We start from the raw sequence: 23488 nt of genomic DNA, 5'->3' as shown, positions 1-23488 counted from the left end.
TTAAAATAAAAGATGACTGTGTATGGAAAATGGCATTTTCATAAAATATTCTCAAATATAAAAATAACCACATCTGCTTTTACTTGAGAAATGTTTCTGCCCCTAAGCTTGCCCTTTATTAATTTGATATTGGCTGCAGAATCACTTCGACACTATACATTTCATCTTTAGTGCTACAGTATCTAATTACAAAAGTAAGTGAACAGTATGCAGAACTGATATGCAGTGCCATATCCAACAGCATTCAATTTTTTCATAGCTCTACTCAGACAGACAGGTTCACTCACCTCCTTTTTACCAAAACTTGTAGTTGCCACGTTAGCTGTGGCATCCCCTTTCACAGTGGTTTTCAATTTCAGTGCCTAATAAAAACAGATGTTTTATTTAAATTGAGTTTTTGTCAGCAATATCCAAACTAAAGACTACAAAGAAAGGACAACTTAGGACTACAAAGCAAGTCCAGTTTGAAATTCCTATAATATTTTAAGTAATTAGGAAAGAAGCAGACATCTGTATATCCTGAACAAAGTCTCCATGAATCATTAGGGAGCTCCTGGAGATCATCTCAGCCAAAACATAAGCTAGTGCGATTTTGGGGGGTTTTGTTTGTTTAATGGAAACTCAAAATCAGAAAAGCCTCCACCTCAAGGCGTAGAAGCTAGTAATCTACACAATTCATTCCATAAGCTATCTGCATAGAGGATCATTTGATCAATGATACAAGCTGGCCTTTTGCTTGCAAAACTTCTTAACAAACCACCAAATCAAACCATATATATACTTTGCCATGGGAGCCAAGGACACACAGTCAACAGTCTGACAAATTCTTCAACTAGAACTAGAAGTGAGCTGATTATGAAAGAACTCTAGAGAAATACTATTTGAGTATAGTTTCAGCGAGATACACAGGAAGTCTTGTTTAAAGTATTCTATATACCAACACTGCTAACCCTGGAGTACTGTGTTTAACTCTGAAGCCTCCAACGTAAGGACAACGAGCTCCTGGAGAAAGTCCAGGGAAGGGCCACGAAGATGATCCAAGGGCTACGGCATCACTCCTACGAGGATGGGCTGAGTTGGGGCTGTTCAGCCTGGAGAAGGCTCCAGGGAGACCTTAGAGCACCTTCCAGTGCCTGAAGGGGCTCCAGGAAAGCTGCGGAGGGACTTTTTACATGGGGAGAGAGTGGGAGGACAAAGGGGAATGGATCAAAACTGGAAGAGGGCAGATTTAGGTCAGACATTAGGAGGAAATTCTTTAGTGTGAGGGTGGTGAGACACTGGATCAGGCTGCCCAGAGAGGTTGGGGAAGGCCCATCCCTGGAAGTGTTCAAGGCCAGGCTGGATGGGCTCGGAGCAACCTGGTCTAATGGGAGATGTCGCTGTCCATGCAGGGGGGTTGGAACTAGATGATCTTTAAGGCCCCTTCCAACTCAGACCATTCTGTGATTATGATTATGATAAAGTGGTAACACATGGAATTGCCACAGTATTCTTTATTGCAAAGTTACCTAAACCGACTTTACTGCCCTGAAGTTTGCCCACCATCATGCACGGTCTCTGTGACATGGCAGCAATCAGCTGCATGCACCATTTGCACATCTGCATTAAATATGCCTATCACCTTACAGATAAGCATTAAATACTTCATCGCACTAGCATTTTTATTTCACCAGTCAGTAGGGATCACCTTGATAATAAATAAATAATAAATAAATATTGCTGAAGCGGCCATCATTGGGTTTTATTTACCATCAAAAAAAATAAGGGACAGATGCATTCATAGAGTTTGACAAGAATGATTAAGAGCTACTTGGAAGGCATGTTGAAATGTGTTCAAGCCTACAACTTCTTACTGAGAAGAAAGTTCTTTTAGGGAAGAGAAAGATGTGTGAAAAGAACCTCTGAGAAAAACACAAACATACAAGTCTCGATGAATTTTTAACCCAGGTATTAGGTTTCCCTTCAATGAAGACCATAATGGAGATGGAAATCTTGTTTAAGAAATGAGTCTCAACTAGATGTGTTACATGAGTAATTAATCAGCATTTAACTTAGGAGGGTGGAGGGGATCAAGCCTATAAGGCTTCTATACTTTCAATAACCATGTTTTTCTTCAACTTCTGTAAAATAATTTGTAAACTTGGGGTATAAATCATTGGTTACTTCTGTTTGAGTATTACAGACATACTTTTTTTTTTTTGACTAGCTGTTTCAAGGTGTTTGGGGAAAGGGTGGGTAAAGCATAGATGAGCAGACTTTGCAGCCCTGCCAATGCAGGTTTTAATAGCCCTGAGATTTCTGCATCACTCTTAACCACATAATTCCATTCTCTATCTTTCACCAGACCTGGAACTTCTCAGACTCTTCTACACCTTAGCTTACTAACTCATATTTAAAAATGAGAGGAGGCTCAGGTTTTGATGGTGATGGGTTTTCTTTAGGGTTTTTTTTTTTTTTTTTTTTTTTTTTTTATTGGTTTCCTGCTCTGTTTACTCCTGCTGGGTTAAATTAGCTCAGAAAAGAAGCATTCTTAAGATAACCAGCAGAATCCTGTCACCAGACCAGGATGAGGAAGAGACAAGTGGAAAGGGACAGGATAAACTGATGAGCATAGACACTTTAGTTTTTTTTGCTGCAATCAACTTTCAGACCAAACCAGACTGTCTAAATCATCAGGAAGCTTTACTCCTCACTGAACCAAACTGCATCAAATAAGCCCATAGGAAACTACAGTCAGCACCTGGTAATATTCAAAGACATATGGCAACCTCTGATTTAGCAGAAAGACTGTTGAAACTTAATGCTGGCTAAAGTAGGGTAAAAATTTCTAAGAAATTCAATCTTAATAAAACAAATAGAGAAAGTCTATGAAAGGCTATGTTTCTCCAAAGCACAGAAAAAGACAGAGCATTCTTTGGCTTGGAAGCAGAAAGATCTGCTGCATGAAGTAGGGAAAAGTCTTTTAGGTTTGATCCTAAGGTGTGATTTTTTTCCAACCTTACTTTAGGTTTATGTATTTTATAAATATTTGCAACTGTGTTGTGTACCTCAGGTGCTACAAATAAATACCTCTATTCATATTTTTCCTTAACATAGTTTAAACTAATGCAATACTGCAAAGCTGTTTCTGACCACAGTGAACTGCATTAAGTCTTGACATAACCCTGCAAGCTAATAAAATTCTAATAAAAGGGATGATGCAGTCTTTGTAAGCACAGGTGCATACCTCTTAAATTGACCCTACCTGACCAAGTCGGACAAACTCTGCTTGCCGAGCTTCCTCTTTTTTCCGTGTTGATTTTGGGGACTCTGGTAACACATCACTGAAGGACCTTCTGTTGAGCATGTTCTAAAACAGAAAATGTTTCTTTTTTAAACTGAAACAAAAGTTTTCAGAATCTTTTAATCTAGGTTAACTTACTGTGGTATGATTTAAATTTTCTGTCTTTTTTTGGATATATTCCTGTAGCATCAATCTAATGGTATGATTTCTCAGAGAACAAAAATAGCAACTCTTTCAAACCTTGAGTGCTTCACTTTCCAGCTTGTCATAGTTTACCACTATCATGCTCTAATCAATCAGAACAAAGACTGCAGATATTAATATATAAAAAAGTTTAAGCAGATCTATTTAGCTAAGAGAAATAAACAGCGGGGAAAAAACAGCAGCTCAGTAATTTTAGAACTATTTCTTTTCTGTTAGTTAAGCATAACCCTAAGAATAAGTCTTCGTCATCTAAAATGAAGAGCTCATTGCTACTCGCAGGTAAAAATTATCCAAATGTACACATTGTTAAATTAGTAAGTGCAGGTTTTATGGTGATGAGATTAATACCTGTATTTGCAGAGCCTAAATTTCCTATTTCCTTACTTCAGGTAAGCTTATACATAGCATGATATTGTTACATTTCTCTTCATTCCTGGTTTAAATAAATGCATCAAGAGTCCTAGTCTGAAATTATTGTCTTTCCATGTTTATATAACTGTAAAACAAGTTCTATGACAATGGTATTTAGCCTAGTGCATACAATTCCATGCTCAATACAGTCTTGTAAAGCAACAGAACATTCAATATGCCAGTGAGAAAAGGAAAGCCCAAATGAGGTATGCAGAAGCTTCCGACTTACATTTACCTTGTGTAGATCAGGCATCAGGTCTTGGTATAAAGAGCGGATCAGCATGTCTAGAGTGCGCTGACGTTTCTGAGAAAATGTTGGGGTTTCCAAGGTGGCTTTTTCCCCATTTATTACTAAAATATTACAGAATGGAAGACACATTACTTAAATGAACTTTTACAGGTTCAACTGACTCTAGTTTGCCTCTGAACAAAAACACCTGTTTTCCCCTTAGTAATTTAGAATTGCCTCCTTTTTGCATGTTTTTTAGGGAATAACGATCCCTAAAGCTTAAAAGAGAAAAATTAGTAATAGGAGATTTCTACAAGGCATACTAATAACATCCTACTTAATAAAAAAATTAAAGACAAGCTGCTTATCAATTTAAGTACTAAACCGATTCAATTTGCAAAATGAGTTATTAGTCAAGTTCCTATCAGATAAGCATCTAATTGTCGTCATAATGATCAGTTCTCACAGATTTCTTTCTTGCTGATTTACAAAATCAATGAAAACCAGAACTGAATCATTACACAATTAAAAAGTTCTTAAAAGTGCTGAAAGGCACCTATACAGCATGCATTCAGAAAAGCTTTCAGGTTTCAGAAAAGCATTTTCAGATTTTCTGAGCTGCTAACCTAACACCTTCTATTACTAAATACTTAACAGCATTATAAATTTTTTCAGGTCTCAAAGTCCTTTAACAAAAAGCAAAGCTAAACATGGCTGCACATTCTGCAAACGTAAAAGACAGTTTGTATCTAGTAGCCTGAGAAGAAGCATAATCACATGGAAATTCAGTTTTTTTGTTCATCTGAGTGGAACAGTTTGATGGAACTGTCATCCTGCCTATGCTACAGATTTGAACAAGAATTCTATATAGAACAGAAGCATACACAAGAAAATGTGTTTACATTTTAAGCATCAATAATTTCATTTTATTAAAGCACTTATTAAAAAAATGTTTCTAGAAAAAAAAAAAAAAAAAAAGAAAACCAACAACAAAACTGACTTACATTTCACTAACACAAAATCCCTGAATTCCTGGTGATTTGTAAATACGGGCGGGGAGGGAAGGGGAGGCCCAAAGAGAGGAACACTTTCTTCTGAAAATATTTTCAGCCTATTGAAAGAACAAATCTTTGTCTATATTGAAAGTCATATTCAAACCCCACTGTTTTTATAGACACTATTCCAAACAGAAAAATGAATTGGAAACTGTTATCTGGGTATGTCGTAGTTAACATTAACTTGGAATTATTCACTTAAGCAAAACTCTGCTTCCTTTACACAAACTAATACTGGGACACTAACAATTACAACTGAACTCTGCAGATCGACTCATAGGAACAAGGATTTTACTGGCACTAGCAAACTCTAGTCCTTTGTCAAAAAACCTGTAAAAGATTAGTTATTTGCCTACAAAATATCTTCACCTAAGAGATTTCCACCTTACCAATATACATTCACCATATGCATTAAATAGCTTGATTCTTTATGAATAACAATGGCTTACTAGAGCTGAATCTGTATCTCGGAAATAGCAAATTCATTTTCACTGAGAAAGAAAGAGTCAGAATTACTTCCGGGACAGCTGGACCTGCCAAGTTCTTTTGATCCATAAGGAATCTGGCACAGCAAGAATGAATGCCAGGTACAAAAACTGTGTATACAACATGCTCAGCAAGCTGCAACGTCTTTAAGGTAAATAATAATTCCTTGGCACTTCAAGTTACAGTCTGCACAATTTTCTCCACTGTAAAATAGCAGTCAAAGATCTTCCAAGTGGCATGAGCAGCTGACATAAGTCGCAGCAAGTTAAGTGGTACAATTACAGATTCAACTCATATTTATTGTTATACAAACCAGTCAGAATTTGCTTGCTAAAAAAAACAGCAGTGATTGACCATGACAGAGTTATATGGATTGATATGGATTAATCCAGTCTATTTTCATGAAAGCTTAGAAACTGCCCATACAATCTGAAATGCACTATCACATTTGCATGGTTATTGGTCATGCTAATACTGGCTTCACAGATTCAAGACACAATTTCAGAGATGCCCTATCGCTATCTTTTTCCATCCAGGAAAAAAGATAATTTATCACTACAGAGTGTGAAATGTTTCTTGGCTAAAGCAGAATGAGTTAAGACAGGGAAAACCACAAAACTGATCTTGAGTCACACAAAATAGGAAGTAATTCTAAGCAGAAATTCAGTGTCAAGCCTCACAGTGGTACTGCATATGAAAAAGCCCAGAGTATCCCCTATTTCTTTGAAATTTTTGCCACTTGGAAGACCATCCTCACAAAAAAATAACAAATGGAACAAGAGTCCTATGTGTGTCTAAGGTGAAGAGACAGAAAGAAATGAAATTAGGCCTAGCTGAAATATAAAATAATGTATTAAGCCTGCCACATAAGGTAAAAATACTGCATGGTACACACTAATGGAAGATGTGTTAAGACTGGCAAAATTAAGCAACTAAGGAATAAGAGGAACTGACATAGTAAAGGCAGTCAGTTATTCAGCGTGAGAGAGACAAATTTATCTTATTTACCATGGCTAGCTCATCTACTGACTATTAGCTTACAATTAGGACAACATTCACTTCTTAAAGGCTAATGACAGTTGTATGCCAGGATTTCTGCTCCAATATAAGAAGAAAATAAGAAGTAACTGAACTTTAATTGAACACTGTATTAACGAACATGTTTTGTGCCTCTCACAAACTTGAGAATTTTGAAAAGCAGAATCTATGGGGACACTCAATTGGAAACAACCAACCAACCCATCCAAAAAGGTGCTCACAGAATAGTAAGAGCAAAATAAAACTGCTCCTTTTTTTAACTGCACTACCAACATTTTCTAAAAGAAACTTCAGCTACAAACAGGAGGAGGGGGCAAAAACCCCACATATGCAAACTGAAGTATCATGCTGTTGGATTGTTCTCTGGAGACAGACTTAATGGTATGCTGGAGAGAGACAGCAATATATATTTCTCTCATTTTATTGAATCCAGATAAAAGTGTCTTAGCTATTTTGAAAGTTACTTCTAAATAAAAATACTTTTGAGATGTACTTGTCCCTATATATATTCTCCCTGTGGATATACATGCACCTTAAGCACCCAAGTTCATAGACTTTCAACTCCTTACCTATTTAGCATATACCTGCTTTGTCTCACACTCCCCTTCAAGAACAACATTGATGGTACGAACCTTTTCCTCCAGCATGCCCCAAAATAAAGACTCCCAAATATTAAAGAACCCAAAGATAAAGGTAAGACAGGAGCTCCCTAGAAGAAATTTAGTTAATATTGATCCATTTTCTTCTCATCTTCCCATTCTTGTGGATTTCCACATTTGCACTGCAAATCACTTCAAGTAACATTCATAAATGACTAGATGGAGTTGCAGTTGCACAAAAAGCACCAAACTCTTGAAGCTAATGATCACATTTTGCATTTAGACAAGAAGGCTTAGTCAATCCTGTATCTCGAGATACAAAAAGATCCAGTAATTTACATTGCAGCAAGAAAAGAAGATTCTTAGATGACATGAATATTGCTCAGTCTATGAAGTTTAAAAAAACTTCCAAAGCAAGCCAGAATTTACATATGTTGGAATGGCTGGAACCATGTGATTGGATGCAAGCAGCAGTCTCTGCAACCATGGATCAAGGCTGGCATCAGGAGTCTGTATTATGCATTGAGGGCGAGGCTAAAAGAATGCCTCCTACACTTGGACTGTATTTCTTAGCTGACAAAGGTATACTGGTTGTTCAAAAAAAGGATGAGTGCCAGGTGATCAGTTCCAAGGATACTGCTGGTCTCTTTCACAGACTTACAGAATTGTCAAGGAAGAAGGAAGAAAAACTACTCTACTTAAGGACCCAGTTTTCCTGGAAGCTATTTCCAAGTTCTGCTTCTTTCTTTCCATTACAAGCTTACTACTAGTTCACATCAAAGGATCACGGACCCAGTGCTGTCAACCCTGGGCTTCATCTTGCAAATGTTGGGTTGAATGATTTGCAAACTATTTAAAATTTTGCTAAATAATAAGTAATGTCATGCAGGCTCACACAGCTGTTAGAAATTTGCATTCAAAGCCTAACTTTCCCCCTTCCATCTTGCAAAGTTTTTAGCCTTGAGGGTTGTAGACATACACACATACACAGATTCCAGTTTGAGGCATAATTTTAGCTTAATGCCCTGAAATTTCCTTTTTAGTGCTTGATAAACCAAGCATTTTGGCTTCCCAATGTAAATTTTTTAGCCTTGAGTGACTTAAGCACCTGACCTGGCAGTGATTTCAAACCTAACCAGTACTCTCCTAAGATGCATATCCAAAGAGCACACAATTCTCCCATTTCATTTTGAACTAGTCTAAGCAGTAAATGACATAGCATACTTTCAGTAGAAGTGGGATCACTACAGACATTGCTAGTTCTTTGTAAAGCAGAAATAACAGTGCTAAGTCTATGTCGTCTCCTGAGGACTGCAGCATGCACTGTTAGCTAAAGGGTGGGTCTTCTAATTCTCTAAACTGCTTATAAGGTTCAAGCCCAAGGTGAATCCCTCCCATGGGCTGGAACAATGACATCCCACTGTCTCTCTGCTTTTTCAAGACTGACAGATATGCCAGGCATCTCACCATTAATCTCAAGATGACATTTGGGATTAACTATTTGGTTAAAGCCACTTTGTTCATTGAAGCCTAAGCATGAGGCTGCAGAAATTCTTGCTTTTCAGATTCTAGTGAGACCTATCAGGCTCAGAGTGGGACAGCATATGCCTCCAAGTGTAAGAGTTCCAAGGCTAACTGAAACACAGATGAATAACATGCTATTTACCAGCAAAATTCCACTAGGCTTTAAGTATGTGATGTCCAACTGTCCAAGTACTCTAGTAAAATCCCTAAAAATGAGCTGCTTTGCTTAGCTACAACAGAATCCTAACGTGCAGTCCATGGTTGTCACATCACATCTCAATAACTTTCATCATACATGTAATTCACCACATCATTGATCTCACAGGTCCAAATGTTCCAGGCATATTTTCCATCATTCTGTTACATTTAATCTAAAAAGTAGTTTTGTTTTGCTCCCTTAGCTTATGCCTGCTCCAGAAATTCATTTTTCTGATGGTCAGACCCATGCAACTTATTCACAGCCAGTTTACAGCCATCTGCATCCAGGACCATACTGCTTTTTCATTTTGCACATTTATTTGACTTCTTGACATGTAGACAGGTGGACAATACAAAACCTTTTCCCATTACATCTAAACCATCGGAAAGTCAGTGTGAAGTTCTTTGTTACAGTCAGCACCTACCTGTAACTGTCATTCTGCTTATTATATCTCACTAAGGCAAAAATATCTGCCATGTAGTTAAGGAAGTTAATCCAGTAGTAATGAAGCTCACATGCATTTTAATACACTTTTTTTTCCTACAGCAGATCACAGGTTTAATTAAGGTAAAATACATTAAAGTAAATATAGAAAATATTCTAGACTATGCACATTTTATTATTTTTAAAGGCCCTATACAAAATTCATTGTTCCATGGTTTTAAAAATTGAGCTAGTACCTCTTGTACAGACTTCTTGCCACTATATAAGTGGAAAACGTGCCATATCATTTTGTGGTTTGTGTGTATTTGATAGACTTGTAATTAAACACTCTTCCAGTTGATAAAAAATGGTATTACCAGTCTTGATTTGTAACTTCAGGCAAATCTGGCCAAAAAGTCAAAGAAATCCTTATGGTTGCTTTGCAAGATACTTCTACGGAATCAGTAAAGGCTTCTTGCTTTGACAGATTTCCTTAACACTGTCTCTTAAGTTTTCAGTCCTTATAAACAGTGTCAAAGAAAGTTTAAGTCTGAATAACTGCATTGGCTGTATGTGCTTGTTCCAGGTAGAACAAAGAGACCTTTACCAACAGCTATGATAATCACTACTGGAGACTGCACAATAAAAAAAGACTTCAAATGGCATTAAATTATTTCAACATAAGCATCCAGCACTATTTAAGATGCTTGTGAGAGTATATTGCCTCGTCTCCAGCTGCTATTCCAAAAGAGGCACAGATCTCCTGTAGGCCCAGAGTCATATCTGCCAGACCTGTACAGGCATTTCAAGTATGCTGGGACACCTAAATTGGTCCTGGACGCTTCTACTTGGGTAACTCAGTCCTAACCCACAGATGACACATGGCAAACCCTTACAGCAGCTACCACTGCCGTATAGGATTACACGGTGGGATATCTGTATGTTAATTTTTCCCATTGCAAAAGTAACAAAAAAGGGGTACTATGGTCTGTAAGAAAGTAAGTACTAAGCTCTACTACAGATTCAATGAGCTTTGAGATTCACCACATCCAACACAGACCAGTGTCAAGCCCCAGTTTTCTTGCAGACACCTTTATCCTTGACTACTGTTCAAGTGAAAATACCAGGATGGCAATATGACTCCATCGACCAGCTGTGGATTACTTAAAATTACCTAAATGATAATACATTCTTACAGATTTAGGGCACAACTGCCCTTCCAACTCATTATGACACCACACACAGCTGAACCTCAAAAAATTTGTCAAAAATTGAAAAGAGTGGGGTCTTTCAATTACATCATAACAAGTGCTCATAACAGCAATAAGGGAAGAATTACTCCTTTTTTACTAATGCGGACACTCTGACACAGAGGTAAATTGACTTAGTAGACATTACTTATTAGCATTATTTAGGTTCCTCTGGTATCTAAAGATTTACTTTTTAAATTGTGGAATTGTTCTTGTCACTTCTTCCATTTAGAGTAAGAGAGGTTAATACAAACAGCTTAAATCTAAAAAGTAAGGCCAGCCACAGATGAAACTAGCAAGAAAGTTCTAACTACAATCAGTCAGCCTGAGAACTAGGTTTAGAAATTGTCGGCTTTGTGATAATTTTTTAAAACTCAGCAACAGAGCACAGATACAAATAAGAGTTTTCTTGTTTCCACCCATTTTTCTTCAGTCCATTCCACCTAGCCTAGAGGTGCCAGACTGGGAGTCACTAGTGTGACCCCATGATAATCCCAAGCGATTGGCAGCTGTTTTTTGGAATCACATTATCTTCACAATGTTTTCAACCAAAAGTTTGAAAAACTCAGGTTGCCAAAATATAGAGAATATATAGTATATATTCTGAGAGATATGAGAAAAATGTATCTGAAATACATAAATACCTAAAATAAATACTATCTAAACATTAAAAGGCAATATTCAGTAGCTAATGCCAAATTAATTCACACCACTAACAGAAATACTGTTTTAAATTTATGTTTTATGAAAACATGGAATTTATTTTGTGATAAAAATAAATACCTTCAATAAAAATATTACTTAAAAATCAAATTCTTGCCTTGACCTTAACTTCTAAGAAGTTCAAAATAAAAATAGTTTTATGAGGCAGACTTCGAGACTCCTAGGCAAGCAGTTGAAGGTAAAGAATGCAAGAACGCCACTGCCTTTCTATACTAGCTTTCACTTCCATAAACAGCATGTAGAAAAGACTTAGGGTAGAATTAAAAATAATATTGATCTTAAAAAAAAAAAAAAAAATCACTGGGGAATATAAGGGAAAAGATACGTGTAAAATGAGAGCGAATCATAGATGGCTTGAATGCTGGAGAAGACTCTTCACCTTCCTGAAAGACAATAGTGACGATGTCATTTCCAATATGTCGCTTCCTTTCTACCTGGAGAAAAAAAAAAAAAAAAAAAAAGGCAGACACAATGACTTAAAAGATATAAAAAAATACCTTAACAATTTTGTGACAGAATGGTAAAACAATATTCCCAAACTGCAAACAGAAAACTTATGGTCAATATGTTTAAAGCAAATAAGCAAGTAAAATAGCAGCTATTGCATATTTTTATGGTAATAAAGCACTCAGCTTCCAGAATTTCCATAATTAATATTCACAAAGTGGGTATGAAACACCTAGCATTCAAACAAAGCAAATCCACCTCTTGAAATGACAGGGAAAAAAACGATGTTGAGTTATTCTTTAAAAACAATAAATGTTCTGATTGGTTGCTGGTTTCTGCTGTGATGTCTCCATCAATCCAAGGCAAAGGCATGAGAAAACTGACATGGAAATTAAAAAAGGGCAATACAATTATATAATTTAACTATATTATTATACTAATAATTATTGTTCAAATAAGAAATTAGTAAAACAAGTAATTTACAAGTAATCATTATGGTTGTGTGAAGTATAGGTAAATGCATATGCTTGTGAAGTATTTTTTCATCATATAATACACAGAAAGGTTCAACTAATGGATGACACCACATTTGAACAAATACCCAAGAACCCACCTAGTCAATCTATGAGACAGAAACAGCAGCACTTTAGAACAAATGCACAAAGCTTGCCAGTAACACAACCACATGGGGAATTGCCTCCAAGCTACACAAACTGTTGAGTATAAGCTGTGTATTACATATACAAGTATTCTGACAATTTACACGTAAGTCTCCAACCTTCCTAAACTGGTTGAGGCAACAGTTGGACCAGTGAAGCTCTACAACTCATCTGAGTAACACAATACTCAATCACTTCTCAGCCAATCAATTTTTACTTTCTTTACAAGTGTCTTTTGTAACATAATGGAGATTATATGATGCATTACCTTCTAACAAACATAATTAAATTCTCAGCATGAGGTATAATGTTGAGGAAAAAATAAAGCAAAAATAAAGCAAACTTACATTTCTAAAATATTAACGTGAAAAAAAAGAGAGAAGGATGTACCTGCTGCTTGTTCTCTCTAGAATATGGTAGCATGGTTGAAACATGGAACATAATTTCATGCCCTTGGAAAACCGTATAGATGGAACAGGTTCCTGTTGTATCATCTGCAACAGAAAATAACTTTCTCATCAGGAGTAAGTCCGCTAAGTTTCCGAAGGAACGAAAGATAAATCAGGTCCTTCTATCAAGCCTTCTTTAGCTGTCCTTTTTTCTGATCTGTTTTAGAAAATGTCCACACTGCATGTTTTACATGAGTCCAAACCAAGATTGCAAGCTAATCTGCACATTTATTCACTTAAATCCTATTACATCCTTCACCTAGCCTCCTGAAATCACAAATGATTCCTTCAGCCATGATGCCCTACTCTCATGAAGCAGGTAACATGTCAGGTTATTTTTCACCCCATTCCAATGCAGAATGAAACCATCCATCTTGAAAATACAGGTCACATAAATACTTTTCTTCAACTGTATTCCCTATCAGTGATTTAAACTAACCTGACTTTTTCCTGGTGGAGCAGAGCATTAAGCATGCACATGAGGAAGTCTGTTTTGGGACTGTATTATTTGTATAATGTATAAAATACATGCATGCATTAAGCAAAAACATTTATATTGCAAGGCCCCCTCCCACCCCCTTTTATTTTTCCTCCTTACTTTTAATGTCCAGTCCTCCTCTGTAGCCTGTCCAGCCTTTCAAAGTAATTGTGTCACCCAAGAGATGCAAAAATCTCTGAAAGCTTTCACTTCCGGTTTCTACATATGGAAGGGAATAGAAAAGCACTCGTAGTAATAGGACATCTATAAAAAATAGTAAAAATACAGAAAGAGGTCCTGCTCCCAAGACACAAGGACCAAAGTTTCAGCTGAATTAGTTTTCCCTCCTGTCTTCCAAGGCTTCTACCTTTACAGAAACAGAATTGCAGTCTTGCAGAACAGGCATCAGTACGTTATATTAAACAGTGACCTCTTTTGCTAACTCCAAGACACTATCCTAGTGCATAGAAGAACATGATCAGGCTGCAAAAAATGTAAAAGAACTATAAACACTGATTTTTCACTGGTAACATGAGTCACCTCCTTCAACTGTATCCTTTTTCTAAATCTTAGCTTGTACAGTCTATTTCTAGAGAAGAACTTTCGGTATCTTCTAAGATGTAACAGTAGGTTTCCTACAGCAACCTTTTATAGAAATAGAAGATTCTGCACTACAGTTTTTCACACAATACAACATGAAAACCTAACAAAACTACTGTTCACATAACCATCACCTTCTTTCTGGCTTCCATGTGTAGGCACTCTTTATTCGGATGAATAAAAGAAGGAAAAAGGTGAAAAACTCACCATTGCTGAACATTTCATCATCTGTAAGCTGCCCATCCTTAGCATAAAGGACTCCAAATTTAAAATTCACTGATCCCTGAGAAATAAAACCAAATATTAGATGATAAAGTAACCAAAATACCTAAAATAATGTATTCTCAACGGACTTTCATAAATGTACCTTTGTATACATCCCATACATGGGTTTATACATTTCATAACAACTCCATTATATGCACAAGTAGCAGATACCTAATAATTTACCTTTGATTATAGATTATGAATTTTATTACATACTAATTTGGTGATTAATATGATCTATTAAGTTGGTGCTTAAAAATTTTTCTTACACATTGCAAAGAAATACTACACTACTGCAATAAGCAACTAATTTCTAAATTGTCAACGATGTCAGTGCAAGTATTTCAAATACAAAACTGTATTTGTTTAACAGGTCTGTGAGCTAGGAGTGGTAAGGTTACATTTACCTCTTGCTCTTCAAGAACCAATAAATCCTGTAAACAAAACAATACATTTAGTACACTAGTATTAACACAAATAAAACTGTAACATCCTTCTATATTTAAGTTTTGTTTGAAATGTCCAGTTTAACTGATAAACACACTTTGCTTTGTATTATCATGTAACACTACTGATCGTTAGTATCCTGTTATTGAAGGAAACAAACTAGTAGCATTTACACTTAATGATTTTTATTTCCAGAAATTAATATAGAAAAACAAACAAAAAAAGAAATCACCTCCTACCTTTTGTATTTCAGGATGAAAAATTTCCCTTGGACTCTTCTCAAATTTGTCAAGATTCATAGCACTGAATGCAAATGAAATATGGCTTTATAGAAGAGCAAGTATACACTTCAACTTTAAACCACTAACTGGTTGCAAGTTAACATTGGTTAGAAAAGATATTGCTCAGAGTCTCCCTTACATGGAATACTAGAATATTTTTTGGAATATCCATTTCTTTCCCACCATACTAACCTCCAAAACTTCTTTTGGATTTTAAAACCATAAATTATTAAGACCCTGCATAGAGATCAGGTTTAAATTTACTGTATTTACTTATAAAGCACAGAGCTTTATTCCATTACCCTTCACTTTGGCTTTCTACATAATCATTGTGAGCATTGTAGGAGGACTCAATAACCTACTCCATATTATAAGCTTTTCTTCTGTCTCTTCTAAAATAAGTCAAGGAAAGAAAAATTAAAAATGAGCAGTTCAGCATCAAATTAACATGCCAAATAGCCACAAAAAAACCAGAAAAAAAAGTACTTAAGTAAGAAGTATGATCAAGTGCCTCAATAAACAGAAATACCTAATTTATAGCATTTATTCCTAATTCACATTTCTGTATTTACTATTATTTTTTTTCCCCAGCATTAATTTATAGAACCGCACAGCATGTCATGGAGTAGCAAACGCAGTTTGGGCACAGCAAACCTGCCTAAGCTTAGAGAGGTCCAATCTGATGCACTTTTCCATCACTGCTTATGCTCAAACCAGGACAACAACACAGATGGGATTTAGTTTACTTCCTTCTGAAAGGAATTAGAATGTTCTAGTTAATTTAGAAAAAACAAATTTTATTAATGTAACCAAAATTACTTGGGACAGTCTGTACCTACATTCCCGCTGGCTGTGAACAGGTTGAAATGTCAGAGGAGTATCAATCAGGCCCGAGAGAAGGCTCAAAGATGAAAGGGATCTGATGTGTTTTCGTCTCACCATCTTGACACTCCAAACCACAGCCACAGCCCAGGAAATTTGAATACAAAGCGAGCCTCAATGCTCTGCTAGCCTCTCTGGCAAATTCAGTGGTCTGGGACCTCTCAGAAATCTTATGCAGCTGTAGGAAAATCCAGATCCGGTAGTACTGACTGCACATGGCAACACAGGCCCTAATGCAAGAACTATCCTCTCACATTAGCATTGGCAATGTTATGGCTTCAACCAAGCTAGAGACATCTGCTCATACTCTATACAGATCACAGGCTCTGAAGACCTGCATGCTACTCATTTATCTAGTGCACACTACTCATTTATCTAGTGCATACTACCTGTTCAGTAAATGAAGGGATTTTTAATGGGTTTCTAGAGGAGGTAAAATCCTTACAGAAGATGTATCTTAATACGTTGTCAGTGAGGGATCTGAGAAAACACACCATATGATTAAATTGCAAAAACTGCAGATTAAATCTGAATGAACACTTTGCAAATAGGTGTTCTGACATTTCTGCGGATTATAATAATGAAAGAAATAGGAATGTTGTTGGACTTGATCACTTTATACTCTCTTCTGCCACAAAAGTGGAATCACTGGGTATAAGCATGCCTGTACAGACTCGCTGGGGAGTTTCCTTGGCTTCACTGACAACGTGGGTAACACATGCACAGCAAGACTTACATGGAGAAAATCAACTAATTAACTTCTGGTTTCTTCCCCGTTTGCCTTCTCCTGCTAAGGCCACATAGTAACCACCTCTCTAGTCAAAATCTGCTGTTCCCTAGGTCTATTTATTGTATATTTAATTTTAAAAGATATTTCTTCTCCACCACTGCAGTTTCACTTTCCGTCTGTTTTCCCATTAACTTGAAAATTGTCTGCTGAAGAAAAAGTGCTAAGAATTTTTCTCCATTTTGTTACTTTGCCTATTTCAGAATAGGTTTTAAAATCACTTTTTGCTGCCTTCAACGATTAAGATTTGTAAACCTGCTTTTACTGTTTTTATAAATCTATCTTAAAAAACATGCAACACAAGCTCTGAATTACAGGAAAAGGCATACTGATAACTTATTTTTAAATACATACCTTAATATGGATTTCACTGATAATGTTTTTGTGGGACTATAAGGGAGACATATTTTCTGAGTACCCTGCAAAGAAGAAAAGCTAGGAGATATTACAGGATATACTGACTGTTTCTACATATTCAAATAGGAATATTAATAAAAACCATTAATTAACAGTGAACAAAACCATGCTATCTTTACTTAGCCATATTTACTACTGGTTTGGAAAAAAAAAAAGTGTGGTGCGAAATTATTTTTTTCTTAGTATGAACCACCTTGGCGTGCGTGGTATGTGGGCTCCTGAAACTGGCAGACAATAAAATCTATTTCTTAAAAAAAAAAAAAAGGCAGGGGGGGAGCCACGCATGCATACAAGAGACTTTTTAAAACGATTAATGCTTGTATAAAAGACTCTTACTCAACTTTATTATTTAAACAATATTAGTGAAACCAGCATCACACCTGCCTATTTACTTAAAGTTGTATAAGAAAATCTTAAAAGCACTCTAAAGTCATTGCTTAAATGGATTGCAGGACATAATCAAGAACAGTTTAGGAAAAATTTCTTAAAATAGCACAGAGTTGCAGGTAAGAACAATTAAAAAAATCTTGCATTGCAAATTTTTCGGAAAGTGTAGTCCAATGATATCTACAAAGCTGGTTTAGTGTTATTTACTATGGTAGAATTATATGTTCTGACTATATGAAATTTAAAAAATGTATTAAATGTTGAAATTCTGAAGAAAGCAAAAAATAGTATAATAAATACAAACAAGCAAACAAACAAAGAAAAAGTCAGAGCAGCAGTTAAATATTTGTTTCTTACTGTTTTTCTCCAGAGTATTGAATGGTATTGAGGAATGCGCTGATTGTTTTGGTCAGAGAGTACAACAGACAGAAGGAAAGGGTTCTTCTCTGCATCCGTACCTATGTAATTTTGATGAACTGTTAGGGAAAACCAAGAAGCATTATCAACCATGAAGACAACACACAGACCCGTTTGCGCACATACGCAGAGAGAGAGATGCATATAAATGTGTAAATATGTGCATTCATATGTAAGAATATCTACATAACTATGTGTTTATATACATATGTGTAAAAAATCCCAGGAGGTAGATACAGCCTTCAAGGCCAAGAAGGGTTTCAAAACATCCCTTTTGGTAGCAGGGGTTCTGCTGCTTACAGAAATCCACCTTCTGTATTCAGGTTAAAAATACATGAAACAAGAACTCATTTTCTCTACAGGAAATGCAGTAATACTAAATTAATACCACACTTTTTTTTCCATATTTAAATAATAGCAATTCAAAGCTAAACTGCATTTTCATTTATCAAATCTTCAATCCACTCATAAAAAGATAATTACCTTTCCCTAAAAAATATCTGAAATACCATCTTGTATGATATTCTGGGTTTTCCAAATGCACATCTGTTCTGTGCCATGTACCCGGAGCATAGTCTGTGTTCTGAAATGCAATTGGGAGACTGTTAGATGAAATATCAAGGGAAAAAGAAAGGATATAATAACAAAGGGAAAAGCCAGTCAAGAGTGGCTGATTCACCAGAAGAGTTTTAGCTGAGTACTGTTTTTTAAGAAGCAAAGAATTATTCTGAAGTTAGTTGTTGTGTAGCTGAAATTAAAATTTCTCCCTCTCCTATTTTTTTTCCTCTTTTCTTTCTAAGTATTTATAGTATTTTCCTATTGTACCACCATCATGGGTCACAGCTTAGTATTCCATTGAAAAGAAGATATTTCAATGTGGAATGTATTTTTAAAACCTAAAAATGGATACATTATGAAATAGAATTCTGCCTTCAGGTCTCACTTTCTCATTTCTTCCCAAAATAAACCTCAAGGACTCCTCCGTAGAACTGTGCTCTGGAAGTTCTTCAGTGCTCTTTCAGAACTGGCTAATTAATGTAAATTCCCAAGCACCCCTCAAGTCCTTTTCCACTAAGAATTAACATATACACAGAAAAAGCCATTCTCCGTATCTATTCACCATGTGGCCATTCATAACCCACTCACAGAATCTTTCTGCGATACAAGCTAATCAGTTTTTCAACTGCATGAAACTGAACTAAAGAAAGTGTAAACAGAACATGACTCCACAAAGATTCAATACAGAATAGTCAGACTGCTTTAAACTCTGCACTCAGTGCTGACGCAAACAGATCACCACTAATAGTTTACTATTAGTTAATATTAGTTAAATACAAGCTTACCAAGACCTTACATATATTTAATGAGGTCTTCTTTCTTTGTATATTAAGATGGTTTGTACAGCTGAAAAGGGTTTTGGAAAGGAAGATACAAAATTAAGCTAAGCAGAAACCTAAGTGTCATTGGAGTGGTTGCAGGGACACATCATGAGTTTAACAGCACAGGAATCTAGAGAGGATGACTCTCCCAGCCTCCACTCAGATTCTTTCTCTCTTATTTAAAGAGAAGCATAGCTGCCAAAAGACAACTAAGCAGCAAAATAAAATTAAAAAATGAAGCTATAACCTCACACAGAGGAATAAACCTAAAAGCATAAAGATCAGCTTGAACATAGTATTATCAGCACGACACCAATATAAAGTGAGGAACTAGAGACTGCGAAGCTTTATCCAGAAAGATAGGTATTTTTCTTCTAACATGATGAGGCAAGCAAAAAGTTACCAAAACTGAAGAAAACACCAGCTTTTCCCTTAAAAATTTAAATTGTCAACATTACATACCCTTGAAAGAAGACCAAAGCTAGATTTTTCGGGGAAAAAAACATCCTCCTCTTAAGATTCTTACATTCCTGTATTATTTAGCATTTTTCAAGTCCTCTTTCGTAGTAATTGACTGCAAATATATCTTTCCATGGTCAGGAATAACTGAAGCTGAATTATTTTTTCAGCTTTCTATGAGTATCTTTAGTCACTTACCTCACCAGAGGAGCCATTTTCCACACGGAACCGTCCAGCTCGTTGAATGGCTCCATCAGCATCACTAGATATAAGCTATAAGAGAGTTTAAGATAGAGGTTCTAGTTCGAAAAATAGCTATATGATCAGCAATCAAAGCTTGCTATAGTTTCTTCTTCTCCCTGGTCAAGAGAGGTGATTCTCCCCCTCTACTCTGCTCTGGTGAGACTCCACCTGGAGTACTGTGTCCAATTCTGGAGTCCCCAGCATTAGAAGGACACAGAACTCCTCAAGTGTGTCCAGAGGAGGCCACAAAGATGATCAGAGCACCTCCCCTATGAAGGCTGAGGAAGCTACGGTTGTTCAGCCTAGAGAAGAGGAAGCTCTGTGGTGACCTTATAGCAACTTTCCAATATCTGAAGGGGGCCTACAAGAAAGCTGGGCTAAGTCTGTTTTACATAGGTATATAGTGAGAGGACAAGGGACAACGGTTTGAAGATTAAAGAAGGGAGATTCAGGTTGGACATTAGGAAGAAGTTCTTTCCTGTGAGGGTGATGAGATGCTGAAACAGGTTGCCCAGGGATGTTGTGGCTTTCCCCTCCCTGGAGGTGTTAAAGGCCAGGTTGGATGGGGTTCAAGCAACCTGATCTAGCAGGAGGTGTCCCTGCCCACGCAGGGGGTTGGAACTAGATGATCTTTAAGGACCCTTCCAACCCAAACCATTTTATGATTCTATGACTACCCACAGCAAAGGGATTAGCGCAGCTCTTACTAATTTACAGATTTGGAATGACCCAATTATAACTCTTAAAGAGGTATGAGCTGGAGAGCTCTTCAGTCTGTTTGTAGATTCTGGTACTGATCTGCCTGAGATTTCAGCTACATCAGTACACAGAATTGCCTACAGAGGGACTTACTTGCTTTCCAGAAAATTATCTTGGAACTTGTTCCTTTCAAAACAATGGGTTTCACAGACTTCATGATTCTTGTTCTCTCAGCCTTGCTAAACCTAAAACTCTACTTGTTGGATGTATTACCGGGACTAGCAGTCTTTTTTACTGCATTTTATTTATTGATGTTTTCAGGAGGTAGAGAGCAACAAGAATCTTCAAACATAACACTCAGTGAACTGAGTATTAATACTCGGTGAACTACTGAACAACATAAGGTACGCATGTCCTGGTCTACTTCCATCATTAGCATCAGAAAATACGTCTTGTTTCCAGCTGAAGGCTTCAACAGTTTCATAAATACTGTGAAAAAAGACTGCCTGGCTTTTTTATAAGGGAATCCAGGGATTGGTAAAAATGTAAAAATTGGTTAAAATGTAAAAAGACACAATTTCATAAAACATTAGCAGAATTTTAAGAAAGCCAATCAAAAAACAAGACCATTTGTGTGATCTTACTGTGCATTCATGATTGAAAATAAATTTTTCTTTTCCAGAAAAATAATCTAGAAATTAAAGAGCTTCCTAGCAGAAAGCAGTTCACTTGCTTTTTTGATTAAAGCACCACATCTGTTATGTGGAATCTATGGAAAGGCAAGACAGACAGACAGTGTTCTTGCAATGCAGCAACTAAGCAACCAATTTACATACATATTAATAAATCTACTATCCAAGAACTTTAAATTACAACTATAGCTAGCAGAAAATTAATTATTTCTTCCCACAATGAGCTGGAGTTCAGTTTCTTCATCTCTCCCCACTTCTGTTTTCTCATAGCAAGTTTATGTAATTTCATTATGGCCTTGTATTTAGAATGATGTTATTTAACTGCTGACGTACTGCTATTTCCACAGCAGAGAAAAATTAATGTATGAGAAAAATGAAATGCCAACTTAATATTTGAATTAGAAGAAAATGCAGAATAACTGACAGATTTTAGCAAACAGTTTTCATTATCTTGATTCTGACTAGTTCTTTTATTTTTAAACCCTCTCTCACTGCTTTGAGACATGTACACATAAAATTACATATAAACATATATATACACACAAACATGTACCACATAATTGCAAGTACTTCATCAACTACTACCCTAATATTTTGCAATCTTCAGTTTGCAAGAGGGAAAAAGGCTCAGTTTCCATCTGGGGTTAAATATGGTATTTTTTTAACACTTCTTATCCTGTTATGATGAAATATTCCTAAATAAGATAGTAAAAAGATTTACTTACACAGGTCTAATATATCTATTCTGAAGTCTCTATTTATTACCACATAACTTTCAAGTCCAGCTCAGAAAGCACATTTTCCAAAACAGATAAAAAATTAAAAGGATATGAGCTCTGCATTATAAGCTGCTAAAATCAAAGGGCATGCAAACTTACAAGCTCCACAGATCCGTAATGCTTTCTGCTAAACTCTCCACGTCTGCAACCCAGATCTTCAGAGACAGAGCTGGAATAGAAACCCTTTATCAGTGTACAAAAGTCAACTAGCCTTAGATCTCCTGCAACACTATACCCTGCCAGTAACAAATATTACTGCAGCGAACACCGCTTACAATGTGCACAATCTCTAGCAGCCTTTGCAGCCTGGCTTTCACATTACCCCCAAAAGAAAAGAAATGTGCCCTGACTGGAAGGAAAAAAAAATATTAAACTAAATATTTAGTCATTATGTGATCAGAGCTTCAAAGCAAGTGGTGGTTTAACACGACGTTTGAAATCCCCTTTAACCTAAGGGAAGAAAAACCTAAAATAAACTTAATGCCTGTAATAGGACAACTGCACTGCGCTCATTAAGCTTACACAGCATATCGCTACCTTTTTTTTCAGAGTCCTTTTTCAGCCTACACACAAGGAGAAACTAAACAATTACTTAAATTCAAAAGCATAAGAACAGCATTCCATGGGTTTTCTCCCCATCAACTTTAACAAAGATAAAATTGTCAAGCAAGCAAAAGTAATCCTAGAATGCGAAGTTCAAAATCTAGATGCATTGTCACATATAATCTCACACTATCATGTCACATTGAGCACATCACTAAACGTTTCATGACGTTAAAACAGCAAACACCACCTCTAACAAAAAATGCCTTTGCAGTGGGGATAAATGTGTTACAAATACAACCTAAATATTTGGACGCAAACTTAACATAAACTTTGATTACCCAGTCTGTACCAGGGCTAGCAGCTCAGTCTCTCTGCATCATCAATTTACTCTTCAGTTAGCAGTAATGAAAACAGTAACTTAATTTTAACAGAAAAAAAACCCAAACTAAACAAACCAACAAGAAACCCTCCATCCAGCAACAAGAGGTCAAATTTCCTGAGAAATACCTAAATTTTAATGCAACATCCTCATATGTGCTTCTTGACTGTACGAGATACCGTGACACCAGACTCCAAGACATTTTAACTTTTAGATAGCATTTCTATTTGGATTTGTATTTATAAGTACTTAAAATTTATTAAGCGTGATTCATATTTCTGAATTCTGTCCACTTGGATTCCATGTCTACAACCAAGAAGATGCAATACAAACATGATGTATCTAACAAACCTTTAAAACTCACAAAAAT

At 36.2% G+C, this 23488-nt stretch overlaps 1 protein-coding gene across 7 annotated transcripts in view; it reads right to left on the bottom strand.

Moving 5' to 3' along the window:
- GARNL3 (GTPase activating Rap/RanGAP domain like 3) overlaps positions 1 to 23488 on the bottom strand; it is a 46754-nt gene that overhangs the window by 17649 nt on the left and 5617 nt on the right. For 4 of the 7 annotated variants that reach the window (XM_051636588.1, XM_051636589.1, XM_051636595.1 and 1 more), the window contains exons 2-17: positions 22293 to 22362; positions 19979 to 20053; positions 18426 to 18525; positions 17883 to 18001; positions 17076 to 17140; positions 15011 to 15074; positions 14732 to 14758; positions 14265 to 14340; positions 13578 to 13676; positions 12921 to 13024; positions 11750 to 11858; positions 9453 to 9498; positions 5132 to 5238; positions 4128 to 4249; positions 3245 to 3349; positions 288 to 362 (exon numbers count right to left, since the gene is read on the bottom strand). In XM_051636588.1, coding sequence (XP_051492548.1) covers positions 288 to 362; positions 3245 to 3349; positions 4128 to 4249; positions 5132 to 5238; positions 9453 to 9498; positions 11750 to 11858; positions 12921 to 13024; positions 13578 to 13676; positions 14265 to 14340; positions 14732 to 14758; positions 15011 to 15074; positions 17076 to 17140; positions 17883 to 18001; positions 18426 to 18525; positions 19979 to 20053; positions 22293 to 22362 — 1363 coding nt within the window. Of the gene's footprint in view, positions 1 to 287; positions 363 to 3244; positions 3350 to 4127; positions 4250 to 5131; positions 5239 to 9452; positions 9499 to 11749; positions 11859 to 12920; positions 13025 to 13577; positions 13677 to 14264; positions 14341 to 14731; positions 14759 to 15010; positions 15075 to 17075; positions 17157 to 17882; positions 18002 to 18425; positions 18526 to 19978; positions 20054 to 22292; positions 22363 to 23488 lie in introns of those variants that run through there. The other 3 variants (XM_051636590.1, XM_051636593.1, XM_051636594.1) reach the window with 2 other exon arrangements.

Source organism: Apus apus, chromosome 19, assembly GCF_020740795.1.
Source record: "Apus apus isolate bApuApu2 chromosome 19, bApuApu2.pri.cur, whole genome shotgun sequence".
NCBI lineage: Eukaryota > Metazoa > Chordata > Aves > Apodiformes > Apodidae > Apus > Apus apus.
The sequence above is the reverse complement of the archived record's forward strand: the minus strand, read 5'-3'. Positions and strand labels throughout refer to the sequence as shown.